The sequence below is a fragment of the Ovis aries genome, chromosome 14 (assembly GCF_016772045.2).
Source record: "Ovis aries strain OAR_USU_Benz2616 breed Rambouillet chromosome 14, ARS-UI_Ramb_v3.0, whole genome shotgun sequence".
Taxonomy (NCBI): domain Eukaryota; kingdom Metazoa; phylum Chordata; class Mammalia; order Artiodactyla; family Bovidae; genus Ovis; species Ovis aries.
The window spans coordinates 51,515,984-51,543,941 of NC_056067.1; the positions used below are offsets into that span (position 1 = coordinate 51,515,984).

Here is a 27,958-nt window from a genome sequence, read left to right on the forward strand (position 1 = left end):
AAAGCAATACCTGTGACAGCAGCAGCAGCTATTAATGCAAATAGCTGTTAATCCCAAAATGCCAAAAATCAGCCATCCACTGAATCGTTTAGATCTTTGGAGCAATTTAGTAAGTAACCAGGAAGCAAGTCCAGCCATGGGACCTTCTTCCCAGGGCCGGTGGAGATTTATTGGTAACCACAGATTATGTCGAGATCGAAGAATCAAAAGGGAGTCATTTCTCAAGGAAATAGAGAAGTTAAGACAAGTATATAATTTACCATTTATGCAAGTTACAGAACATAAAGTCTTACGGAATTGTAAACTTCCTATAGCTACAACAAAAGGAAGTGGAACATAGGCTTGCATAAAATATGATTGATTATACTGAAAGAAATAATGGCTATGGCTACCACTAGTCCCTGTGAAATGTCCAGTCCAAGTCCCAAGTTCCTCGGTGTTTGCAGCAAGTTTCCAATGTCCCGTTGCTTAGGCCCAATCTGTTCATCAAGAATGATTTGAGGACGAGGGAGGACCATTCCACTGTCAAGCCATCCAAGAAGTCCTCCGTCATGGTAACGCTCCATTGTAGTACTAGTAACCGTCCATGCCGTTTGAGTAACATAATCACACACAGTTCTATTAATACCATCTGAGCAGTTAGATAACCACATACCATGGGGTCCTCAATCGACAATTGTATGATTAGCCATAAACATTAATTTTCCTGATTTGGCCTGACATTTGTCCCAATGAACAGGAATATATTTAAAGTTCTTATTAGTAAACTCTTTGCATAATGTTCTTTGTTCTTTCCCTAACTCTTTCCCCAAAGTTTCAGTAGTATAAACATGGTTCACGGACAAAAAAAAGGGTAGTAAATAATCCAAGCAGTGTCCGAAAGTCCTCTTTTAGAGGCAGGGCGAAAGCCCAAGTTTGTCGGCTAACATTTATGCATAATTTTGTTGGGCCCATATACAAAGGAAGGCCTTCATAACCTAGAGAGATAGTAATTAGTTTTTCTTTTTTTTCAGGATGAGAGGGCCCCTCCAAGTTCCAAGGAGCGGACGTATGTGTTGAGTCATTAGTAGATACGATTGGTCCTATATCTGTCCGTTCTGTAACCTACAATAAAAAAGGGGAGTTAGGTATGTAAGCCCAATAAGTGTGATCAATCAAGTCAGCTGCAGCAGGGGAAACAAAAGCAAGCAAAGCAAGCATAGTGAAGAAAAATATTTTCAGGATTCTGAGGCATTCCCTGTTGAGAAATCAGATTTTCAGTTTGATGAGTAAGCGTTTTTATCTGTCCTCAAATAGGGAGATCATACGGTCGATGACATTGAGTGCGGTGTTTTTTGGAAATTCTTAAAGTCACCATGGCTTGGATTGGCATTTCTTCCTCCTGAGGTTTTTGTTGTTTCGTTTCTAGTCTGAATGCTGGGGGGCCCCTTAGGTTAAATCTTCTGAAGAGGAAGTTATATGAGTTTGTTGGATCCATCTGGAGAAATAGAAGCATATCCCTTTCCCTGTAAGATTAGTTTCTTAGATTTCCACAGATTAGTTAACCCGTCTTGATATCAAATGGGTAAAGGAGGGGAGGTGTCCTTTAATGTTTCAAAATGTTTTTCTGCTTTTGTCAAAATATCTCCTTGCAGTAAGTTTAAAAAATTTAAAATAAATAAAGCTATATTAACAAGAGTTATAGAAAGAAAGGAAAGCGATAATGATGAAAACATTGTTAGGAAATATTTCAGTCCAAAAGAAAAAAAAAATCATCTAGAAATCTGTTTGGGACCGGTATTTGGCTGTGGTTTTGAATTAATGGGTTGATTTTCTCTTCATTCAGTATATACATTTTTCCTGATATAAAAAGAAATGGGATCTGACTGTGTTTTAAGTGGTTTGTGTTATTTGGGGCAAAGGATTAGGAACAAACATTCAAATATTTCTTCCTAAGAGAAATTCTTGAAAGTTGATGCAGAACAACTTGATAAATGAAATGTTGCTCATATCCAAATATATTTGACCTTGTCCTTGGAAAAGAAATGCAGCCTGGCAGCTGTTGAATCTCTCTGTTCAGTGTGTCAAGGAAGATGATTATACTTTCAAGACAGACCTGAAAAGAAGGCGAATATTTTGCACTTTTGATATTCTTAGGAACAAATAACTTATTTGGCAAATGGGTGTCCTTTTTACGTTGCTTTTGTTTCGTATGGTGAAACAGGCATTGAAGTTGATGTTATTTTAAGAATCTTACAGACTGGAAACAGAAATAAAGCTATATTGACAGTAGTTATAGGCTTAAAAAATATATTGCGTCAGAATCTAGTAATGTCTGCTCTGGTAAGGAAAAGTGTTCCTGTGTATTTTTCTTTATTTAATTTTCCATTTGTAGTTACAGTGTGTAATGTGTTTGTTTAATTACATCTTGTGTTTGCAGATGATAAGGAATGTTTGTAATCTGTTTAATAGAGAACGAATGTAAAAATTGTTTAGAAATATAGGTAGGGCCATTGTCTGTTTTTATAGAATTAGGTATTCTCATTACTGCAAAGTAAGCTAACGGGTGGGTTATAACATGTCGTGTAGTTTCACCTCGGAGAGGTGTGGGCCCTATAAAAGAAGAATTTGTATTGATTGAGACACGTAAGAAGGAAGAGGAAGGAAGTTCAGGGTAATGAGTTAAATCCACTTGTCATAAAATTTTCTTTCATTTGTCATAAACCCTTTTGACATTTTTGTATTCATCATTTTATTTGCCATTTCTTATATCTTTTTATTAAAAGCATATATCTTATTTTTCTTTAGCAATTATGAAGTGTCTTATATGTTGTTATTTTTATAGATTGGTGAATAAACTATTAATAAATAAATAAAAATATATAAATACCACTCAAATATATTATAAATTATATAAATTATATAAAATATGTTTTGTTATATGTATTAATAATTTAAAATCTCTTTAGTTTTTCTATAAGAAAAACTTTTTGTAAGAGGAAGTTAGTGTTCAGTAATTAAATTTTAAAATCTTATTTCACTTGGAAATGACCTAGCTATTTAATAAACTTTTATTATTTAGTTTAGTATAAGTCCAGAAACTTAAGTTACTCCAATTCTAAGAGATTATTTTAGATTATAATAATAGATTATTCTATTAAAAATATACTTATTTTTAATAGAGTTTATCTAAAAGTTTTCATCATATATATATATATATATATATATATATAAAGAGTTATCTTTTTGTTGATAAATTTAGTTTACCTTAAACTTAGGCACAATAAAAGTATTATGTAGTGTTGATGATTTAAGACATGTCTCAATTAGATTAGCAAACAACTATATTTAAATTATATATTTATATTTAAATAAACATTATATTTAATATTGAATATTTTTCAGTTCATGTTAACTTGAATTTAAATAGAGCTTATTAACTTCATATTATCCAAAAACAAAGACATATATTGAGACAGAGATAATTTTAGATAGATAGGCATAGTTTTCTGCTTGAAATTTAAAACGTCTTTTTGTTTTACTTTTTAATTTATTTATTTTTTGAGTTCCACCAATTCGTTCATGGCTGGAGTCCTAGATCGAGTGGGCTGTGTTTCCCAAGGACATGATAAGAGTTAATTTCAGGTTTTTTCTTAGGCCTGTTTTTGTTTCCCAGGCAGAACTGGAGCTCCAAAAAAGTAGTTTAACAAGTTAACCTTTTCCTAACTGCATGTGTAAGAAGAATCGGTTTTGCAATTTCAAAAAAGATTTTATTTTAATCAGTTTTCTCTGGAGTCTAAAGAATATCATGGCCATTGAGTGTCAAAAATACCATTTCTCATTTTTGTAGTTACAGTATATTATTAATGATATATGCATGAGGGAATTGCTGTCATATAGGATGTAAAGCCTTGGCTATAAAATTTTGACAAATATTAAGACTGTTAAGCATACCTTGAGGTAACATAGTCTATTGAAATCTTTTATGAGGCCCGATGTGATTAGGACAAGGGAGACAGAAAGTGAATTTCTCCCGGTCTAAAGAGTGTACAGGTATATTTAAAAAGCAATCGTGTAAATCAGTAATAATAATGTGCCAACTTTGAGGAAGAGTAGTAGGTGATGGGATCCCTGGTTGTAATGCATCTATAGGTTTCATAGATGCAGTGACTTTTCTAAGGTCTGTTAAGAGACGCCATTGGTTAGATTTCTTCTTTATAATAAAAACAGAGTTCTAAGGAAAGTAAGATTCTTTGATATGTTTCAATTCTAACTCTGTGTCTATAAGTTCTTTAGTAGCCTGTAATTTATCTTTTGTAAAGGGGCCATTGCTCTGTCCAAATAGGCTCATCATCCTTCCAAGTTATTTTAATAATTGCTTTGTTTGTTAAATGAGCAGTGGCCCCTAGGAACAATGTGGAATGTGTATCTGAGTTTGCCATTGCTTAAGTAAGTCTCTATTAGATTAAGGGGTGCCTTTGTCACATAAGGTCTTAATGTTGTAGGTTGGCCTTTTTGGCCCTTCATATGGGTGGATCTAAACATTTTGATAAATGTCTTGTACTTTGGTTTGAGAAATTCCTGCAATTTGGCGAGAGACCTTTTGTATAGGCCAGGATTTGGGCCATAAGTGTTTGGAAATAATAGTAATACTAGATCTAGTGTCGAGGAGACTAGAAAATCTTTTATTATTAATTTTGATATTTATATTTGGTCAGGCATATTCAGTTACCAGTGATGTCCATAAGGATTGTTTTTGATCTGTACTGCTGAATCTGCCTGTCTGTACATTATTAGAGGAGTTAATAGAAATGTAAGGCAAAAGAAGTAACTGAGCAATTTTGTCCCCCTTTTAAAATTGCCATAGAATCTGAGATGACATCCTAATTTGAATTTCTCCTTTATAATCTGAATCAATTATTCCAGGGTGAACAATAATTCCTTTAGAAGCCAAACTAGATCGACCAAATAAAAGATTGAAGTTTTGTGGGGGCAGGGGTCCAAAAAGTCCATAGGTACTCTAGAAGGGACTGCTTAAGGGTAAAGGAAAAACCATCTAGGGCTGGTAGCATTGCCGGATGTTGAGGGTTTGAGGGAAAAGATAGAATTTGCCCCTGGTTTTTGTTGTAGGGGACCTGGAGGGTCCCCTGTTTGGAGTTCCCTGGAATAGGTTTTCCATCAATATCAAATTTAAATTTACAATCTTTGCCCCAGTGCATTCCTCTAAGGCAGTGAGGGTGAATTCTTGGAGGTTTTTTATTAGCCTTCTTAAGGTAGTCCCTTTCTAAATGGTTTTTATCTCTACATGTAAAGCATCCTTCATTTCCCTTTTTAAAGGTAGTAGCCATTGTTTCAGCTAGCATTTGCATCTTTTGAGTTTCTGATCCTAGATTGTGACAAGCCTTCAAATAGTCAATAATAGTCCCAGTTTCACGAATTGCAGCGATAGCTCTTTGATATTCCTGATTTGCATTCTCATAACCAAGTAATTTCTCTAGCTGTTCCTTGGTTTCTCCTCTGATTACAGTACGGGAAATAGCAGTTTCTAATCTAGCTAAAAAATCAGCATAATTTTCGTTAGGTTCCAACAAAGGAGAGACTTTTGGAGTTGCGCCTGTTGGCGGAGGAGGAGCATATGGAACGGCCGGGGCGGGGCTAGTAAGACAATTTTGAAATATTTTGTTGTTCTAATTGGGCCTTTTTTAAAGTTTTATCATCTAATTCATATTCATGCGGGAAGAATTCTGTCTGTTGTTGGATAGTAGGAGGGCTAGAATTTACCTAGATGGAGAAGCTCTATACAGTCAACAAAAACAAGACTAGGAGCTGACTGTGGCTCAGATCATGAACTCCTTATTACCAAAATCAGACTCAAATTGAAGAAAGTAGAGAAAACCGCTAGACCATTCAGGTATGACCTAAATTAAATCCCTTATGATTATATAGTGGAAGTGAGAAATAGATTTAAGGGCCTAGATCTGATAGAGAGTGCCTGATGAACTATGGAATGAGGTTCGTGACACTGTACAGGAGACAGGGATCAAGACCATCCCCATGGAAAAGAAATGCAAAAAAGCAAAATGGCTGTCTGGGGAGGACTTACAAATAGCTGTGAAAAGAAGAGAAGTGAAAAGCAAAGGAGAAAAGGAAAGATATAAGCATCTGAATGCAGAGTTCCAAAGAATACCAAGAAGAGATAAGAAAGCCTTCTTCAGCGATCAATGCAAAGAAATAGAGGAAAACAACAGAATGGGAAAGACTAGAGATCTCTTCAAGAAAATTAGAGATACCAAGTGAACATTTCATGCAAAGATGGGCTCGATAAAGGACAGAAATGGTATGGACCTAACAGAAGCAGAAGATATTAAGAAGAGGTGGCAAGAATACACGGGAAGAACTGTACAAAAAAGATCTTCACGACACAGATAATCATGATGATGTGATCACTAATTTAGAGCCAGACATCTTGGAATGTGAAGTCAAGTGGGCCTTAGAAAGCATCACTATGAACAAAGCTAGTGGAAGTGATGGAATTCCAGTTGAGCTGTTTCAAATCCTGAAAGATGATGCTGTGAAAGTGCTGCACTCAATATGCCAGCTAATTTGGAAAACTCAGCAGTGGCCACAGGACTGGAAAAGGTCAGTTTTCATCCCAATTCCAAAGAAAGGCAATGCCAAAGAATGCTCAAACTACCACACAATTGCACTGATCTCACATGTTAGTAAAGTAATGCTCAAACTTCTCCAAGCCAGGCTTCAGCAATACGTGAACCGTGAACTTCCTGATGTTCAAGCTGGTTTTAGAAAAGGCAGAGGAACCAGAGATCAAATCGCCAACATCTGCTGGATCATGGAAAAGCAAGAGAGTTCCAGAAACACATCTATTTCTGCTTTATTGACTATGCCAAAGCCTTTGACTGTGTGGATCACAATAAACTGTGGAAAATTCTGAAAGAGATGGGAATACCAGACCACCTAACCTGCCTCTTGAGAAATCTGTATGCAGGCCAGGAAGCAACAGTTAGAACTGGACATGGAACAACAGACTGATTCCAAATAGGAAAAGGAGTATGTCAAGGCTGTATATCGTCACCCTGCTTATTTAACTTATATGCAGAGTACATCATGAGAAACGCTGGGCTGGAAGAAGCATAAGCTGGAATCAAGATTGCTGGGAGAAATATCAATAACCTCAGATATGCAGATGACACCACCCTTATGGCAGAAAGTGAAGAGGAACTAAAAAGCCTCTTGATGAAAGTGAAAGAGGAGAGTGAAAAAGTTGGCTTGAAGCTTAACATTCAGAAAACGAAGATCATGGCATCTGGTCCCATCACTTCATGGGAAATAGATGGGAAACAGTGGAAATAGTGTCAGACTTTATTTTTTGGGTCTCCAAAATCACTGCAGATGGTGACTGCAGCCATGAAATTAAAAGACGCTTACTCCTTGGAAGAAAAGTTATGACCAACCTAGATAGTATATTCAAAAGCAGAGACATTACTTTGCTGACCAAGGTCCGTCTAGTCAAGGCTATGGTTTTTCCTGTGGTCATGTATGGATGTGAGAGTTGAACTATGAAGAAGGCTGAGGGCCGAAGAATTGATGCTTTTGAACTGTGGTGTTGGAGAAGACTCTTGAGAGTCCCTTGGACTGCAAGGAGATCCAACCAGTCCATCCTAAAGGAGATCAACCCTGGGATTTCTTTGGAAGGAATGATGCTAAAGCTGAATCTCCAGTACTTTGGCCACCTCCTGCGAAGAGTTGACTCATTGGAAAAGACTCTGATGCTGGGAGGGATTGGGGGCAGGAGAAGAAGGGGACGACCGAGGATAAGATGGCTGGATGGCATCACGGACTCGATGGACTTGACTCTGAGTGAACTCCGGGAGATGGTGATGGACAGGGAGGCCTGGCGTGCTGCGATTCATGGGGTGGCAAAGAGTCGGACACAACTGAGCGACTGAACTGACTGACTGAGAATCTACCTTGAAATGGCCAGAAATCTATAGGAATATTTTTTCCTTGCTTGGCAGCTCATTCAACATTTTCTTTTACCTGCTGCCAAATTTCTAAATCAAAACTGCCTTTATCAGGGAATCAAGGATTACATTTAACCAGTGTTTGAAAGTAAGCCTCTATTCAGTGGTGCGAAACCAAAAGTCCCTGAGCTTTAGACGAATGGTGAAGTTAAGTAGAGAAATGATGGGGCTGTCCACCCGTATAACCCATGTCTTAGTACTTACCGATGTCAATAGGTCCTGACCTCCGTAGGTACCAAGTCTCTCCAACCAAATGCCACGTATACCAGAGTCCCTGTTCTGGGGCGCCACTTGTTGGGGTCCTTTAATGGACCAGGACCTGGCGGTCCAGAGGCGATGATAAAAGAGAGAAGGAGGCTGATACCCCCTGGTTTACACAGAAAACCAATAAAGTCCTTGACACAGGACTTGCATCTCTCATGAAGGCACTGGGCGCCCTCTCAAGGAGGGGGTGAAGGAACAGTGTGCCTTCTCGAGAGAGTCTTAGAAGCCCGTGCAGGAGAGTGAGCAAGACGGGTCTCTGCGCTCCAAGGAATCAGCTGAGGAGAGTGAGAGATAGAGAGCGAAAGACAGACACAGGGACCCAAGCGCTGATGGAGCAAAGGTGCTTTAATGATTTCTCCGTGAGTATATAAAGGCTGTGGTAGGACTTCTCTGGTGGTCTAGAGGCTAAGACTCTGAGCTCCCAATGCAGGGGGCACAGGTTCGATCCCTGGTCAGGGAACTATATCCCACATGCCATAACTAAGACCCAGTGCAGATAAATAAATAAAAAATAAAAAAACTTCAAGGCTGTGGTACAAGAAGTTTCTTTCGACAATGATAAAGATCAGAAATCAAATTGTACAGCACCTGTCACCAAGGGAACAAGGGATGATGATGGTCAAAAGGTCAGGAGACAATCCATATCTCAAGAAGGGGGTCGAGACTAAGCAGTTTTGTCATAAAGAGAATGTTTACTAAAGGAGATTGAAGCCAGTCTAACACAATGACCCCTGTTCCTGGGAGCAGCATGCTGTTCCACTTAAAAAGAAACAAAGGACTTGTGAGAAACAGCACGTAGGAATCCTCCTGTTAAACAGGCCCGGACATATTAGTCTGTTGATGCTGTAGTAATGTTGTGTAAAAAACCACGTCCAAATTGAGACTTGTGAAAAGAAACATTCTTCTTCCTAAGTGTTTGTAGGTATCTGGGGCAGCTCTGTTTCTGGCTATGCGCTGGTGGGTTTGGCTCCAGTTTGGGAGGAGGACTCTAGTTCTCCTCCGTCAGGTTCCAGAGCCTTCTGGGATTGTGACTCCCTGGTTAACGTCCTTCTCATGGCAGCTGACAGGGGCACAGAACCCAAGTGCACCAAAGGTCCCTGCAGAGGTTTGGGGGTGAGCAGGAGTTCCATCCTGCACACGACCCCAGCATCCCTCCTCTCCAGGGACCCTGGAGTCCTCACCCTGGATCCCTCCTCCCTCAGACCCAGAAGTCTAGGCTTCCATCTCACAGAGTCCCAAGCATCTTCCACCCCCCTCAAACCCCAAAGACAGACCCACAACAGAATTTCTACTTTTTTATTCACTCCTCCAAAAAACACCACAGGCAAACCCACCCTTAATTCTCTGGGCTTCATGGTTCCTCACCTCAATGGACACACATGTACCGTTATCCAGACAAGGAGAAAATTCAGCTAAGCTGATGAGGCTTTTGGACCTCCTCTGCTTCTGCCAGTGGCAACACTGAGTTTCTTTCCTTGAATTTCTGCCTCAAGGGCCTGCCAGCCTGCAGGTGCCACGTAGACTCACTCTGAGTTCAGCTAGTGATCCCTCCACAAGGGAGTCTTCAGTCTATTCTGTTTGGATGCTCCCAGAGACAGATGCAGCCCTACCAACTTGCTGCCTCCAGAACGTAAAATTCAACCCTTTTAGAAGTCATGATTTAAAAGGCAACCCTTGCAAAAGATAGGTGTCACACCCAAGGGTGCCAATATACAGCTATGTGAACGAGATCAGCACAATGGACAGTGACACAGGAAACCAACACAAGGTCTTGGTTTCTGAGATTTGATCCAGGCAGGAGGCCCCTTGGCAGGAGGGTAGTCAGAATTTGGAGCAGGGAAGCGCAGGGTGGAGATGTCAGACAGGGCCAAGTCAGAGATGGTGTCAGAGAGGAGGGCACCCTGAGCCAAGGCAAAGGGTGAGACTAAAGGTTGAGCTCCCCGAGTTCCGGGCTTCCAGGAGGGCTTGTGAGTCTATTACTGTGCACGAGAGAGCATGCAGATACAAGTGAGCCTACATGGAATGCTCACGATAACTCTGCAGGTAGACGCCATTTGCTGGGCCACTTGTAAAAGGCCACCCCTATTGTCAAAGGGCTGTCTGGCCTTAAAGCAACGCAGATGGAATTCCTATTCCCCAAGAGGGACCAAAGGGTCTCCAGTTCTCTCAGACAGACCCCAGTTCCCTCCTCTCCATGGAGACCTTCCACCAGCCATGAATTAAGCAGCAAGGACCACAGCCCTCTGGGGAGCCAGGATTTCTGAGACTCCAAAGAACTCTCTTTCTCCCAGTGACGATTCAAAGCCCACTTTGCATGCAGGCCTATCCCCCAGCCCCGGAAGCCTACATCTTATACCCTTTGTGGCTCAGAAGCCCAAGGAGTTCAGCTCCGTGGGGAACCTAGACCCCCCTCCTTCAGGTCAGAATCCCCAGTGTGAAGGAGACCGCCTTCATCAGCAATCAAGGCCTCCACCTCCTCCTCCACAGGGGGACTAGACACCTATTAGATTTACTTTCTACTCTTGAGAGACCAAGATAGCCCCATTCCAGGAGTCCAAACTCCCTTGAGGATTTCCATAGTCTGATGGTACCCAGAGAAATAAGGAATCCCATCCCCAGAACTCTATTTCCCTTCAGGACCCAGAAATCCTGGTGACCAGACGTCGCCCACTCCAGGCCCTAGTCAGAGCCCTCATTCCCTTCAAGCACCCAGGATTCTCACTGGCGGACCCCTCACTCTGCGATCTCTCAGGCTCAGACATCCCGTACTAGAGTCTCGACCCCGTGCCCTCTCCCTCTCACCGGGTCTTGAGTCCTCCGACCCTGGCAGAGCCAGATAGCTGGGACCCTGGGCACACGCGGCATTCCCGGCCCTCAGCCCAGCTCTCACTGCACGGGAACCTGTGGCGGCAGCACTGCCTCGTGTTCCCCGCGCATCTCGTCCAGCACCTGCACGAGGACGGCGTGCGCTGCGCGCCATGGATGCTGTGGGATGCTGGGCCCAACTCTAATCTCCAGCTGCTCCTCGTCAACTCCTCCAGCAGGGGGAGTGAATGAGCGAGCGAGCAAGCGAGAGAGCGGACTGCTGCAAGGCTGGTGAAGGGAGGCGGGATCATGCAGGTCACGTGTTCAGCACCCCAGGTGTGCTTTGAGGCCGCTTTGGTAGCGGAGGGGTCGAGGGGGGGTCACGCAGGTGAGTCCAGGTTGCAGTGTCCCAGGACCTGCAGTACTAGCCTCACCGCACGTTCTCAGGCTAAGACCAGAATCAGCTGGGGATCACCCCCTCCTCAGGATCTGAGTTTCTGCCCCAAGGGTTCACCTCCAAGCTTCAAAACACCCTCATTTCTGTAACTGCAACCTCTTCCTTTCCTCCTCCAGCCCTAAGGGTGGCGGCTGCTCCCAGCACTTGCTTCTGTGTTCTACCCGAGTCTTCTGTCCTCTTTAGTCAATGGTGGTGCTTTAGTCACCAAGTCGCCTCCGACTCTTTGCGACCCCATCGAATGTAGCCCGCCAGGCTCCTCGGTCCATGGAATTCTCCACGCAAGAATACTGGACTGGGCTGCCCTTTCCTCCTCCTGGAGATCTTCCCACACCAGGAATCCAACTGGTGTCCCCTGCATTGAAGGCAGATTCTTCACTGACTGAGCCACCTCCTTACTAGTTCTTTATATTAATTCTCTGGTAAACTAACTGCTGTGATTTCCGCCTGCTGGTGGGACCCTGACTGATACAATGGGTGGCACTGATGTTGGTGTCTGCCTTGTCAACTGATTCCAAGTGGCACAGAGCTTGATTTTCAAAAGGCTCTAGGTGGCGGGAATACTTTGGCCATAGGATGTGACGATCTGACTCACTGGGGAAGTCCCTGATGCTGGGAAAGATTGTGGCAGGAGGAGAAGGGGGTGACAGAGGATGAGCTGGTTGGATGGAATCACCGACTCAACAGACATGAATTTGAGCAGACTCTGGGATATAGTGAAGAAGCGGGAAGCCTGGCGCGCTGCTGTCCATGGGGTCTCAAGGAGGCGGACAGGACTTAGCGACTGAAGGACAATGTGGCAGGAAGAGGACGGGAAGGGAAACAGCGCATGAGCGCCCACTCAGGAAGACAGGCCTCTCAGGAGCTGCCCCTGGACTCTCAGAGCGCAGAGCGGAGCTCTGCTGCGGGTAAATGAAGGAGAAATGTGCCTTGTGGGGGTGTCCGTGGGCGGCCTTAGCTCTGCAGGGACAAGAGACAAAACATGAAAACTTCTCTCTGCCTCTCTGCAGACTCCTAGCCAATACTGGCTTCCCTCGGGGCTCGGATGGTAAAGAATCTGCCTGCAATGCAGGAGACCTGGATTGGATCCCTAGGTCCGGAAGACCCCCTGGAGAAGGGAATGGCAACCCACTGCAGTATTCTCATCCATGATCTCTACTGTCAACGATTTGGAGCAAAAATACTAAGTAATTGTCAGTGCGGAAAGACCCAAGTTGAAAACTCTAAGTGGTGCTGTATACGTAGTACCACCTGGCGCGAGGGCAGATCGTCTTTAGAGGAATGTACTTCAAACCAGCCCCTCAAAGAATTTCCACCAATATATTACCCTAAGTGGAATTAACACACACACACATACCATTAGGCATCAGAAATTACGCTGCCATGATTAAGGGTCGGTAGAACCCACAAACAGCAGACCCAGACACACAAAGATTGCATATATTGATGGGGGAAATCTGGAAAGAGTGACAGACTCTATTTCCTTGGGCTCCAAAATTGCTGGCACGGTGACTGCAGCCATGAAATTAAAGACGCTAGCTCCTTGGAAGAGAAGCTATGACAAACCTACACATCGTATTCAAAAGCAGAGACATCACTTTGCTGACAAAGGTCTGTATAGTGAAAGGCATGGTTTTTCCAGTAGTCATGTACAGACATGCTTTCAAAGTGTGGTGCTGGGGAAGACTCCAAGGAGATCAATCCAGTCCATCCTAAAGTAAATCAACCCTGAATATTCATTGGAAGGACTGATGCTGAAGCCCCAATACTGTGGCCACCTGATGTGAAGAGCTGACTCATTCGAAAAGACCCTGATGTTAGGAGGGCGTCCTCGGTGGTCAGATGATAAAGTATCCACCTGCAACGTGGGAGACCTGGGTTCGATCCCTGGGGTGGGATGATCCCCTGCAGAAGGGAATGGCTGCCCACTCAGTGTTCTGGCCTGGAGAATTCCACAAGCAGTCAGTGGGCTTGGAAAGCGTCAGACACACCTGAGTGACTTCCACTTTCACGGATGCTGGGAAAGAGTGACGGCAGAAGGCGAACAGGGCAGCAGAGGCTGAGAGTAGATGGCATCGTGGGCTCACTGACACAATGGACATGAGTCTGAGCAAACTCCAGGAGCCAGTGAAGGACAGGGAAGCCTGGTGTGCTGGGGTCCATGGGGTCGCAAAGAGCCAGCCACGACTAAGGTACTGAACAACAACAAACTGATATCATGAAACACACAATATACAAGTAAGTGGGTAAGAATCCCCCTCCAGTGCAGGGCGCTCAGTTTCCATCCCAGGTCTAGGAAGATTCCACATGCCTCAGGGCAACTGAGTCCAAGCCCCACAACTACTGACTCCAGGCACCAAAGGCCTGTGCTCCGCAGTAAGCAAAGTCTTTGTGTGAGAAGCCCGTGCACAGCAATGAGAGTAAGTAAACTCCACTCGCTGCCACGAGAGAAAGCGCACGCTCAGCAATGAAGACCTGGTGCAGCCAAAACTGATAAATAAAGTGTAGTAACTGGAAGGAATGATGCTGAAGCTCAAATGCCAGTACTTTGGCCACCTCATGCGAAGAGTTGACTCACTGGAAAAGACTCTGATGCTGGGAGGGATTGGGGGCAGGAGGAAAAGGGGACGACAGAGGATGAGATGGCTGGATGGCACCAAACTCAATGGATGTGAGTTTGAGTGAACTCCTGGAGTTGGTGATGGACAGGGAGGCCTGGCTTCCTGCAATTCATGGGTCCCAAAGAGTCGGACACAACTGAGTGACTGAACTGAACTGAACTGAATAATAATTTTAAGAAACCTCAAGGGAATGAGGAACTATTGACATAAGCGTTTCCAGCCTCTGCAAACATAAAGTCCTGAGATGACCATTCCACATTTTAGGTAGATAAGAGGTGAATAATAAAGATCCACATACCAGATTAGATACAGTTTTAGCCAAAAATGCATTCACTTTCTCATAATTAAAAGATGGAATTCTGATCTGAATCTCTTTGCCAAGAAGTTTTTCTTTTTAATTGCCCCAAGATGGTTGATTTTATGTAAAATTTTAATCAAGGAGGCCATTAGACTGGGTGATTCTAAAGCCTTAGGTAGCTTTAGTAAACCAATCAAAATTTAAGCCTGAGTTGATGAACTCCAATCTAACAAAATGAAATCAACTAATCATGAACAGCCAAGTCCCTCGATTTTCTCAAGTAAGAAAATCCTTTCAGGTCCAGGGAGGTGGGATGGACTGGGAAACTGGGACTGACACCCGTATACTCCTGATACCCTCTCGGGCAGAGATGGCTGATGAGAACCTGCTGTACGGCGCGGGGCGCTGCACTCAGGGCTCTGTGCCGACCTAAATGGGGAGGAAATCCAGGAGTGAGGGGACATGTGTGTACCGGCAGCTGATTCACCTTGCTGCCCAGTGAGAACCAACACAACACTGTAAAGGAACTATATCCCAATAAAATTGATTAATTTGAAAAGTTCACGCTCAAGCCCATTAAATAATTGCTCCGCTTCCATGTTTTCTCTCTGAAATCTTCTGTCCTCCTACCCACAAAGCACCTCTAATCACTTTTCAGTTTTGGCTGTCTGATTTGAATTGTCTGCCTAAATGAACTCTTCAAACTATAATGTGCTGCAGTTCACCTTTTACAACTGATAGGACCTTTATTTTATTATTACCAATCTTTTTGGTCACACTGCACAGCTTGTGGGATTTTAGTTCCCCAATCAGGGACTGACTGAACCTGGGCCCCTGGCAATGAGAGAGTGGCGTCCTAACCACTGCACCGCCAGGGAATTCCCTAAGACCTTTAGAATAAGAATGTGCGTTCAAGGAAAACCTCATTGGTTAGAATGTACTTTGTAAGGTGGCAAAAGCGCTGGTTAAAATTCAACACACGTCAGTTTAAAGACTCGTGGGTGTTCCATGGGGGCCCAGTGGCTAGAGTCTGCACTTCCAATGCAGGGGCCGGGCCCGATCCCTGGTCAGTGAACTAGACCCTGCTGCCAAGTGCAGCTGCAACTAAGGCCTGGCCCAGCGACATCAACACATGAGGCCTGGCGATGCCAAGGCTCAGTGAGGGCGTGACGCTCACAGACTGCTGAAGGAAACGTGACGTGGAACAACCACTTTGGAAACCAGTCCATTTCTAATAGGAAAGCAAATCTGCCTGCATGCTAAGTCAGTTCAGTTGTCTCCAACTCTTTGTGACCCTATGGACTGTAGCCCACCAGGCTCCTCTGTCCATGGGGCTCTCTAGGCAACAGCACTGGAGTGGGTTGCCATGCCCTCCTCCAGGGCATCTTCCCAACCCAGGGATCAAACCCGCCTCTCCTGTGTCTCCTGTGTTGCAGGCAGATTCTTTACCACTGAGCCAACAGGCAAGTAAGTCCTAGACCTAAGGACTGAAGACCCTGCAATTTGACTCTTTTAGATGGTTACCCCAAGGATATCTCTGTACAGAGCCTTTACAAGAAGGCTCACAGCAGCTGTGTTCATAGTAGTAAAAAAGTGGTGGGCAGTTCCCTGGCAGTCTAGTGGTGAGGGCTTCTCACTTGCACTGCTGGGGTCTGGGTTCAGTCCCTGCCTGGAGAACTAAGATCCTAAAAGCTGCGAGGTGCAGACAGATACAGCCACCAAAACGTGGCAACAGTCCAGAGGCCTGACGTCGAGATCTCCGCTTCCAGTGAAGCTTCTCAGCGACAAGGTGGAACAGACCACTAACGCACACACAATATGTGAGACCCCGTGTTCCCAGCTCCACCAGACTCTGCTGAACAGGCTTCCAACCTGGCACCACAAGCTCTCCTTGATGGCGCTATGACAAATTGTTTATCTGTCACCCCTGCCTGCAATCACATAGGACTCTGTGGACGTTCCCTAAGGGTCGGGGCCTGGTTTGGTTTTGTTCACTACTGGTTCCTGAGCTTGGGCCCAGCTCTGCTGTACACTAGCTATAGCACCTTGAAGGCTCAGCTTTTGGAGCCTCAGTTTCTTTGTCTGTAAATTGGGGATGATCACCCTATGTAGGATATGCTTTACAGATGGGGAACCAAGATGCAGACAGGAAAATCAACGGCTTGCACGGCACACACAGGTAATGACTGGCAGAGAAATTCAGACCAACTGCCGGACTACACACCAACCGTGCTCTCCAACTCCACAACTTCAATCCTTGTGGTAAAACCTCCACATCTTGGCACTTCCCTGGTGGCCCAGGGTTAGGACTCCCAGCTTCCACCACAGGGGGCCTGGGTTCAATCCCTGGTCAGGGAACTAAGATCCCACTGCCACATGGCACGTCCAAAAAAAAAAAATCAAGACTCAACACCTCTGCCTGGCCCAAATTAAAAGCATGGGACCCTCCATCCAGTAGGACATATACCTTTGTATTTTAATGACTAATTCGGATTTCACATATGAGTACTTCTACTTTTAACACACACAGATGCTCCCTTGTCTGTCTTTCTTATGACAGACAAAACTTTCGGATTAAAAAATATGGAAACAACCCAAATGTCCATATGAATGGACATATAGTGCATGATTCCCTACAATGGAACAGTGAAAAGGCAAGTATTAGTCACTCAGTCAGGTCCCACGCTTTGTGACCCCCATGGACTGTAGCCCGCCAGGCTCCTCTGTTCATGGGATCTCCAGGCAAGAATACTGGAATGGGGTGCTATTCCCTTGCCCAGGGGATCTTCCTGACCCAGGGAACGAACCCCGGTCTCCTGCATTGCAGGCAGATTCTTCACCATCTGAGCTAATGGAACGGTATTCTGCTATAAACAGGAATGAAGGTCTGATGCAAGTTACAACATGGAGGAAATCCGAAAACTACGTGAAGGGAGCCAGACACAACAGGGAGCATATTGCAAGGTCTTATTTATAGGAAACGTTCAGGACAGACAAATCTGGAGAGACAGAAAGCACATCAGCGGTCCATACACACACTAGTATCCAGTAAATAACCAAAAGGACCTGCTGTGTAGCACAGAGAATGACACGCAATATTTTGTAATAACCTATAAGGGAAGAGAATCGGAAGAGCAATATATATTCACATACATGTATAAATAAACGAATCACTGCTATACACCTGAAAGTACCACCACACTGTAAACCAACTCTACCTCAAGCTTTTTACAAAATCAGAAAAAGAAGTTCAGACTAAAATAATCATATAGTTTTTAAAATATAGGATATAAATATTAGGATTTAAATATTAAAAAGGTCAATATCAAAAGTTGATTTAAGTATACAGTAGCAATGTTAAATTCAGATTAATTCAATAAATTCGAGTGAAAAATAAACAACTGAATTTCATGTTTTTTGCTTTTTTAAAAATGTACATCAACAGTTGCTAAGGACAACTGTGGGACGAGGGTAAGGGAATGACTACTTAATGGTTCTGGGGTTTTTTAGGGTGAGGTGATGAAAATGTTCTGGATTAGACGCTGTAATGAATGCTGACGCTGTGACTATACCAAATCCTCTGAATCACACACTTTCAATGGTTAAAGTAATGAACTTATGTTACATGAATTTTATCTCATGAAGAAAGAAGAGAGTGTTCGCTAAGTATCAGCAGTTAGGAGAAAGGCTTAAGTGCACGAGACTCATCTGGGGCCCAGGTCTGAGTGCACCTGTCTCAGGAAGACAGGATTCACGACAGTGGCATAAATGAGACACGGAAGGTCTGCCAACAAGGAGACATCTAGTTAAAACAACTCTTCCAAGATAAATATCATATGATATTGTCTCTATGCAAAATCTAAAAAAAAAATTATACAAAAGGATTTATCTACAAAACAGAAACAGACACACAGACTCAGGAGAACAAATTCATGGTTATCAGGGCGAATGCAGAGGCGGGGGAGGAACAGATAGGGAGCTCAGGATCCACATGCACACAGAGTTATATGTAAAATAGATAACCAACAAGAACCTACTGTACAACACAGGGAACTCTACTCAGTATTCTGTGAGAACCTGGGTGGGAAATAACTTTGACAGAGCATAGATACATGTATATGCATAGCCGAATGACTTTGCTGTACACTTGAAATTAACACAACATCGTTAATCAACTCTAACTCTACCTCAACAAAAAATAAAAATTAAAGGGCCTTCCCTGGTGATCCAGTGGTTAACACTCTGAGCTTCCACTGCCGGAGGCACAGGGTCGATCCCTGGTTGGGGAACTAAGATCCTGCATGCCGCCCACTGTGGCCAACGAATTAAAAAATTAAATTAAAATTTTAAAACAAGGTTCCACATCCATGAAAGGCAATGTTATGCACCATTCAGAAGAATAAGGTAGAACTTGATGCCGTGACAGGACCTCTAAGATTGGTTTCTTGGAAAAAGCAAGGGTGATGCCCATTACATATTACATACTTTAAGAAAGGGGGTTCAGGTGAATCCATATGCTTGTATGTGGACAGAGGGACCTGGGGAACCACATGAGAAGCTGTTCACGATGACTGCCACAGGAAGGAAGACCTGGGCAGCAGGAATGGGGGGCTGGGGCAGGAGGGGACGGAAGCAGGTGGCCTGTGGTGAGGACTTCCATTCCAGTGTACACCCTCCCTTTTGTGCTCTTTTCAGTTATGGACGACATGAGCCTCTGCTGGCTCCTCTGGCTCGCTCACTCCCCACTTCCTGTCTTTCTTGCCCCCACTCCAACAGTGGTGCAGAATTAAACAGGATGCTCCTGATCATAAAGAGCCCAGCAAGACCATCCAGTAACACACACGTGAGTCCCCCCTTTACACACACACCTGTGTGCTGACACGGCACTTCTGCAAACATGATGTCACCGGATTGTCACGGTGACCCTGGGCGCCCATCACATTATCCCCCATGGACAGGTGAGAAAACAGCTTCTGAGAAAGGAAACCATTGGCCTGAGGTCACAGGGAGAGTAAGAGGGAGAAATGGGGACTTCAATTCCACCTGAGATTAACTTGTCAGCCACCTGCATCTCTCTCTCAGTTGAAAATACTGCCTCTAGGCAAATGTATACTCTCTCTGGGCCTAGTTTCTGCATCATACAGGGGATAATAATAGATTTGAGGTGATGGGATTTTTATGAGGATTCAATGAACTAACCCATAGGAGGCATTTAGAATGGTAACTGGCAGGGTTTTCTTTTCTGGGGTGGGGGGCATGTTCCCAAGTTGGGCATTGAACCTGGGCCTTGTGGCATGGAGTGGAATCCTAACCATGCCCCACCACAGTTTTCCCAAACAGTTGTAACTGTGAATAAACTGTTAGCTCTCATTATTCTGACTGTACTACCTTAGGGAACTATGAGATATGTAAAGTCCAAAAATCATTCACAAAATCTTGTGGCTTTGTGAATAATTCCTGGGAGGAGAATTCTCAGCTTCTCTCTAATTTGCAAAAAGGTCTATGAACCAAAACATTTTCAGAACCACTGGGTAAGACAGACAATAATAAATTTAACACAACCCGGCAGGCCTTGCCCCCAGCATCCCTCCACAAACACCCTTACATTGGAGGGATGAATGTGGACAAAATCCAGAAGTGGAGGACTTCCCTGGTGGTCCAGTGGTTAAGAATCCGTGCCTCCAACGGGGCAGGGGGCTGGGGGCAGGTTCAGTCCCTGGCTGAGGAACTAATGCCCCAAAGTGTCATGTGGTGTGGCCAAAAATTAAAAATAAAGAAAGACAGAGACTTCTCAGGAGATCCAGGAGCTACAACTCCGTGTTCCCAATGCAGGGTGCCCAGGTTCCCAACCCTGGCCAGCTAACTAGATCCCACATGCTGCAACTAAGACCCAACACAGCCAAAAATGAATCAATATAAAAAACAAAGTAAGCCAACGTATGGACACAAAGAAGGAAGAAAAAGGCAGCTAGAGCAATCACACTGGGTTCAGCTCGCAGCACCGCCATGCATGAGGGGTGATAACAGCTCCACCACCATCCCACTCCCTGGACAGCCGGATCATGCAGGGTAACACCCAGGCAGCCCTGGGAACTCACTAGCTCTCTTCTCCCACCAGTTCCTTGTGCCTGATGGGAAAAGCCTGTTGGGAAGTCTGTCACCATCCTGGATCAAACTCCTCTTTTCCTTTTGCTCCCTCCAACTTCACCAAGCATGTACCACAGCACTCTGCAGTCCACAATGGCCACTAAGACTGGCCACTTCACTTTGGCCCTTCCTAGGCCTCAGCTTCCTCAACTTTAAAATGAGGTTGATTGGCTTAGATGATATGAGACGCCTTCCAGTCCTAAGCCCAGGGCCTTCAGAAGGCAGAATGTGTAGCAATGGTTTACTCTCTTCCAACTGAGGATGATAAGGCTCTGAAAAGAGCAGCAACCTACCTGGACCACACACGGATTCATTCCTGGCCTAGTCCCTGCATCACCTCTCTCCTCTGCTAAGGGACAGGGACCACACTGCTCATTGTCCAGGTGAGGTGGTGGGGACCAAAGAGAAAGTGCCTCAGCTCACTGCCAGTTAACTCCAGAGTAGAGTGTGGACCCTGGACCTACAGATTTCTATTAAGGACATGGAGGGAAGGAGACTTCTCTCGGGGCCCAGTGGTTAAGACTCTGAGCTTCCAGGACAGGGACTTCAGTTCGGTTCATGGTCAGAGAACTAAGATCCTTCAGGCCACCCAGAGACGGGGAATAAAACAAAGATGGCAGGGCGGGGGCGGGGGGCCAGCTGGCAGAATCACCTGGAGTACTACAGAGATGGTCTTAGAGGCTGCCTGCCATTTACGGTAAGTGTCTGCCTTGAGAAGGTTTTCTGCACGGTAGGTCTAGAGAGAAGAATAGAAAAGGGAATGTTAGGGTTCGGAGATGAGAGCTATGTCCCCAGCTCTCAGATTAGTCTGAGAGTTCTCTCAAGCCCTCTGACATCACCCAGGTTTAACTTTCCTTATAATCCCCCCACACACTGGGGTGTGGGGAAGAATGGATACATGTATATGTATGTCTGAGTCCCCTTGCTGTTCATCTGAAACTATCCCAACTTTGTTATCTGGCTATGTTGCTGCTGCTGCTAAATCCCTTCAGTGGTGTCCGACTCCGTGTGACCCCATAGACGGCAGCCCACCAGTCTCCCCTGTCCTTGGGATTCTCCAGGCAAGAACACTGGAGTGGGTTGCCATTGCCTTCTCTTTTCTGGCTATACCCCAATTCAAAAACCTTCTAGTGTTAAAATAAGAACCCCACACACTACCTGGGGTCCACCCCAACATTTTCCCCTGGAAATTCACCTCTGCTTCTTCCCAGGAAGCAAAACACCCCCCTTTTCTCTCAGCAAATTCCTCTATCTCACATCTCTCCAGAATTCCCGATGGCCTCCCAGAAATTCTCCCATGACCCTCCTTGCTGCTGCTGCTAAGTCCCTTCAGTCCTGTCCGACTCTGTGCGACCCCATAGATGGCAGCCCACCAGGCTTCCCTGTCCCTGGGATGACCCTCCTTAGAATTGCACAAAGTCCCCTTTGTGAAAGGAAAACCAAAATGAAGTGCGTATTGCTAAAAGAGTTCTCTAAGTCGACCGGGGGGCCACGGAGGAATTCTGACCAAGCGGGTCGCAGCTACAGTGGAATCTGACCTTTTGACCACTTATTGTATTCACACAGGAATCCAGAATATATGCCAGAAACTCAAGGTACTTATCAGACCCTCATCCTTCAGTAACTCAGGACAGCTTCTTTTTTAAAGCCAAATATTTCTTTCCGTGTATCACAGTCAATTAGAATTCTCTCCACACGACTTTAACAACCTGCTGACCTCTGTTCTCATAAGCCCCTGATTCCCTCTGCCAACACTCCGTTTACCGGAATCTGTGTCTCCCAAACTGCAATTCTTAAAAACCCCAATAAAGCTCTTTCTTGGCGCCCCGCATACGGATTAGCCTTCAACACCTCTGAGACTCCAGAAGCTCCAGAGCCCGCTGATGAATTCCTTCACTTCTTCCACCCTCCCCCACGCCAGTCCCTCACCGAGTCCTGGCTACTGCAGGACACCACATGGCGGAGGCGGATCTCCGGCATGTCAACGCCGTGTGGGCTTCACCCGACTCAAAAGATGCACGAAGCTCTGAGTTTCGGGGGCTCACAGGGGGTGCGCCCTGGGCGGCCTTCACTGCGCAAGCGCACGAGACTGGGGCCTTTCACACCGCGGCGCGTCGGCGGTTACGTCACCACTGCGCATGCCTAGTGCGTCTCCCCGGAGAGCTGCCAGACGCGCGGAGTTCCCTAGCAACGAGCTTTTCCCGCCTGGCTCTGGCCAAACCGCTCTCTCGCCCCTCCTCCCAGTCACTTTCACACCAGGCTTTCCTAGCAACCGGCTTGGCCAGCAGGATTGGTCCCCAGCAGAAATTCGCCGTCCTCAGCACCCTAACTGAAGCCCGGAAAGCAAGAGGCCAGCAATCTTGAGTGCATTTTTTCAGGAAGCCGGGAGCCTACCGCAACACGATCCCCTCCATAGCTGGCTGGCTGGCTACTCTCCTCACGCCCAACACACACAGACACACACCTGGACACACACACACGAGAAAATCTCTGATCCCTGAAGATCAGGTCTGAGACAGAGGGAGTATGTAAAGAACCTCAATAAACCACAAAGTATGTGCCCGAACCAGACACACACCCAGCCTTCCTTTTCCAGTGGGAACTCTGGGCATTTGTCCCCTACCATCCGCATGCCCTGAACAAGCAGCCCTCTGTTCAGTCTCCGAGAGACCCAAGTGAATCGTGGGGTGGGGTCGGAGATGGAGACAGACCAAACACAGAAAAGGGAGTATGAGCCAAGCAGGCGCCAGCAAAACCAGCCTGGATTTGCTGGGCACTCACAGGTAGGGCCTCACCCACACTGGGCACCTCCTTGGGGAAGGAGAGAAGGGGTAGGGTACCTGAGTCCTAGCAGCTGCTCTCCCCTACAGGAAGCAAAATGACCTGATTCTGATCTTGGGCTTCACGTTAGAAAAAAGGGGTCATGGCTGGTGCGGTGGGACCTGATTGAAGAGAGGGTTGGAAGCTCAGACGCCTAGGGCTGCTAGGATGAGGGTCGTTGGTACAAGATGCCACTGCTCCTTTTGGATTCTGATTCCCTTCCCCTACTCAGAGCTGCAGAGACCTACCCCCAGGGCTTACCTCATCATTTCTTAGCCTAGGGGTAAGGTAGGTCCAAACACGCCCCTTCCCAGCTTCCTATAAGAACAGCTGGGGACCCGGGCCTGCAGGGTCACTCATCCATCCATCATGAAGCCTTCCATGAAACCCGAGACCTTCCTGCTGGCCTCCGCTCTGCTCTACACCCTCCTGGGTCTGGGTAAGTGACTAGGGCTCTGGACTCCTGGGACCCTCAAAACAAGGAGTATGAGAGAACATTCTGCCAGGTCCTCAAGGGAGAAGGGAAAGAGAAGGTGTCCTGGGAATTGCAATTCATGGAGAAGGCAGAGGGTAAAGGAGAGAAAGCCTGGGTCCCCAAGGGAGAAAGTGCTAAAAAACCTATGGGTTTAAATCTCTGAGATAGGAGAGGTTTGAATGGGCTCTGCTCCCTATATCCCAGGCAGTGTCTCAGAATAAGACACCTGAATTCTAGAAAATCAGATGAGAGTATGATTAGTATTTTTCATTAGTATGAAAAAAAATAAGGCGAGGTCGAGAGACTTCCTTTCTCCCAGGACTCTAAGCAGTTCAGGTCCCCGGTGTCCTCCTCCTTAGATGTCGGAGTTCAGGCAGCTCCACTTGCCCCAGGATGCAGATCCTTGTGTCTGGGCCCCCAGTTGCCTCCTCTCTCAGGACCAAGGAATCCAGGCCCTTATCCTCTTAGTCCTCAATCTTTCTTCCTGACCTGGGATGTAGATCTCCTCTCGGGTACCCCTGCCTGAGCGCCCACTGCCTACCAGACTTAGACAGCCTGGTACCCACAAGGAAGGTGATCTCACTTCTGAGAACCAGCTGCACCTGAAGTTCCACAGAAGTCCGTGAAGGACTTCCCCATGGTTCAGTGCGCAATCTGCCTGCCAAAGCGTGGGACAGGTGTGCAATCCCTGGTCCAGGAAGCTTCCACGTGCACGGGGGCAACTAAGACCCTTCGCCACAACGACTGAGCTCATGCTCTAGAGCCTGTGCTCTGCAAGCGGAGAAACCAGCACAAATGAGAAACCCCACACCGCAACTAGGGAGTAGTGTCTACTCACTACAGCTAGAGAAAACCAACAGGAAGCAGGAACCCAGCAGAGCCAACAATAGGAAAAAGAAAATTAAAACTATAAAAAAACTTTTTAAAATCCATGGAAAGCTTCAGCAGGACCACTCAAGGTCCCCAAGATGGAACAGGGGGTCTAGCATCCAAAGTCCCCAACCTTGTGATTAGATAAACTTGCTCCCTGATTGGAGTTGCTTTCTGACCTGCCCCAGAGAGCATCTTTGATTCCAGCTCCATGGCATCCTTGCTGAGCTTCAGACAGATCCCTGTTTAGCAGCCAGTGTCCCACCCGTGAATATGCAGGGAGACCCCAGTCCTTCTTCCTTCAGACCCCTCTACAAAATCCGCATGAGATTTGGGAGTCATGGCCCACAGACTACGGCACCTTTCACTAGAGCCCTGCTCTCTAACTGCAGGGTACCCACTGAGCTGTGAGGTGTGTGTCGGTGACGGTCCCAGTTGCACTGGGAAACTGCAGACTTGCGCCCCGGATGAGGACTCCTGCATCATTGTCGTGACCGAGACCAACAGAAGTAAGAGGGCACGGGCTGGAATCACATGCTGGGGAGGCGGGGGGTGCCTTCAGGATGGCAGAATCCGCCACGGGCTGGGTGAACCTTTGAGTGATAATTATCAGGAAGGAGGGAAAGGCAACCTCGAGGTGGGTGGTGGAGAGAGAATCCGGTGGAATGACAGAAACCACTGTTGCCAAGGATTTCTGAAGATGAGACTCCAAAGAGAGGATGGGGAAGTGCAGATACAGACTCTCTCACCAAAGAAGAAATTAGCAAGCAAAGGACATGGGGGAAGAGTGGAATCCAGAGAAGGGGGAAATCTAATATGTAAAAGGTGAAGGGGTGGGTGTAAAACGGACTTGGGTGAGTTGAAAGGAATGTGATCAGGTTGATTCTCGGGGGCTGGGAGGGTTCGCCCAGAGATGCGGGCCTCAAGAGACTGTTCCTGACAAGAGAGAGCGGGAGATACTGAGGGTGGTTGAGTTGGGTGCGAGCTCAGTTTTGTCTGAGTCTTTGTGACCCCATGGAGTGTAACCCTCCATGCTCCTCTGTCCTGGGATTTTCCAGGCAAGAATACTGGAGAGGCTTGCCATTGCCTCCTCCAGGGGATCTTCCCCACCCAGGGATGGAACCCGTGTCTCTTGCATCTCCTACATTGGCACGAGGGTTCTATACCACTGCACCACCTGGAAAGTCCCAATGTTGTCATAGAGAGACGTCTAAGGACAGATGATCCCCGGGCACACTCCATGAAGTTGCAAAGAATCAGGCACAACTGAGCACCCACACACCCAAGCACGGGAGGTAAAGAGCAGAAACCCTAGGCCTGGAGGAGCCCACCCGTCTATAGTGGGGAAGGGGAAGGCCAGGGAGACTGGAAGACACCACTTCAGGAAGACCTGAGAGAAGCCAAGGAGGGCAGCAAGGAAGTCTGGGGAGTGACCCTGGGAAATCTGGAAGCCTCTACCTTAGGTGGAGAAGGAAATGGGTGTTACAGCGGGTGGGAATGGCAGCCCCATCCCATCATTTGATGGAAAGAATTCCAGGAGTCAGAGGAAGGCTGAAGACTGGAAGAGACCATTCACACAGGCATGGGGGTAGTCACAGGTGGTCTGGAAAAGACCACTGCAGGTGGGAGCCCTGCAGGATGGCAGTGGGGTGGCCCTGGGGCTGAAAGGGCTACCCTGGAGAGTCCAGCACAGCCTGGGAGCTGCGGGAGGATGGGTTGCATACGGAATGAACCATTCAGACAATGCCCCAGGCAGAATAGAGGTCTAAATAGGGGAGGTGGAAGAGACCTGTCTAGACAGCAGTGGGCTGGGGCAACTCAAAGTTGGGGAGACACCCCAGGGCAAGGGTCCAGACTGGGGCCACTGAGCCCCCTGCCCACGGCCATCCTGCAGAGGCTTCCTTGGCGGTGACCAGCTACAAGGGGTGTGCGAAATCCAGCGAGTGTGAGTCAGGACTCTTCGGCATCACCATGAACCCTGAGAACTACATGGGCTCCAGGAGGCGCTGCTGCCAGAAGGATGGCTGCAACCAGGACCCCCTGCCCGGTAAGCCCCAGCTGAGCCTGATGGCTGGAGTCCCGCCCTGCCCACCCCTCCCCCCCCAGAGCCAGCTCTGAGCACCTGTCTCTGACCTGTGCTGTCACGGGGAAAGCGTCTTCCTGGCGCTGAGCCTTGGTTTCTTCTCCTGTAAACTGCGGTGTCCAGGGACGTCCCTGGTGGTCCACTGACTAAGCCTCCATACTCCCTCTGCAGGCGTTGGATCCCTGGTCAGAGAACTCGATTCCACAAGGCGCAACTAAGAGCCAACACAGCCAAATAGACATTGTTTTCTGAAAATGCAGTGTCCGTTACCAACAGCTGTCTGCTGAGGGGTTGGGAGGTTGGGAAAGGGACTCGCGTCTCCGATTATCTGACCCTCCACCCTCCCCTTCAGCATTCGTGAGAAACCACACAGAGAATGGCCTTCGCTGTCCTTCCTGCATCGCTGCCTTTACGGAAACATGCACTGCCAGTGAGGAAGCGCTCTGCGTTGGCGAGGAAACCCGCTGTGTCGCCCTGTCTGGCCTGGTGCAGCCTGGTAAGGGGCACCTGGCATTCGGGAGGAGGGAGAGGGGTTCCAGACAGGCCCAGAACTGGAGCCTCATGCTTCCAGATTCTAAAGGAGAGAATGGCTCCAAGTTCTGGGGTAGAAGGTTTCTGGGGCGTATGACCCTGGACTAGGAGGAGGGAGGCTGGCGATCCTGACTGTAGTCTAAAATCCCTTCTAGCAGGTGTCAAATTCGCTGCCCGGGGCTGTGGTATGGAGACCGCCTGCCACACCAAGCCCGGAACCCTGGTGCCCTCAGGCGCTCGTTTGTTCACCATCAAGAAGACCAGCTGTCTTTGAACCCCCAGGCTTCTGGCAAGCCTGAGCGAAGAACTGAGGCCCATGTGGTGTTTGGCCTCCATTTCTTCTCATCTATGTTTCTAGAAATTGCTAAGATTCCCATGTGTCTATAAATTAAACAAGTTAACAGAACAATCCTGAGTCTGTGATGTGCTGTATTTTGGGGAGATGGGATGCAAACAGCAGGGGCCTGAACCCTTGGGAACCGTCTCTTTGGAAGAAAGAAAGGGAAGATGCTACCTTTTCTTAAGGGATTACTTCCTGCGTGGTCCCCATGCTAAGTGTTTTCCATGCG

The 27,958-nt window shown here is 46.5% G+C and overlaps 1 protein-coding gene and 1 long non-coding RNA gene across 3 annotated transcripts; one reads left to right on the top strand and one right to left on the bottom strand.

Moving 5' to 3' along the window:
* Positions 1–217: 217 nt before the first annotated feature.
* On the bottom strand, positions 218–22,698 carry LOC121816524 (uncharacterized). Its single transcript, XR_006056196.2, has 3 exons — positions 22,540–22,698; positions 21,263–21,346; positions 218–1,104 (listed from the first exon to the last, which is right to left on the bottom strand). It is a non-coding gene; the product is annotated as an uncharacterized LOC121816524 (long non-coding RNA).
* LOC121816523 (phospholipase A2 inhibitor and Ly6/PLAUR domain-containing protein-like) lies at positions 11,067–27,794 on the top strand. Of its 2 annotated transcripts, none has more exons than XM_042232102.2 (5): positions 11,067–23,869; positions 25,168–25,284; positions 26,670–26,822; positions 27,211–27,354; positions 27,545–27,794. In XM_042232102.2, exons 1-5 carry the CDS (start codon positions 23,800–23,802, stop codon positions 27,661–27,663), a joined length of 603 nt encoding a protein of 200 aa, XP_042088036.1. In that variant the 5' UTR covers positions 11,067–23,799; the 3' UTR covers positions 27,664–27,794. The 2 variants fall into 2 exon arrangements, with proteins under 2 accessions (XP_042088036.1, XP_042088037.1); XM_042232103.2 differs by having other exon boundaries at positions 22,739–23,869; positions 27,548–27,794.
* Positions 27,795–27,958: the final 164 nt, after the last annotated feature.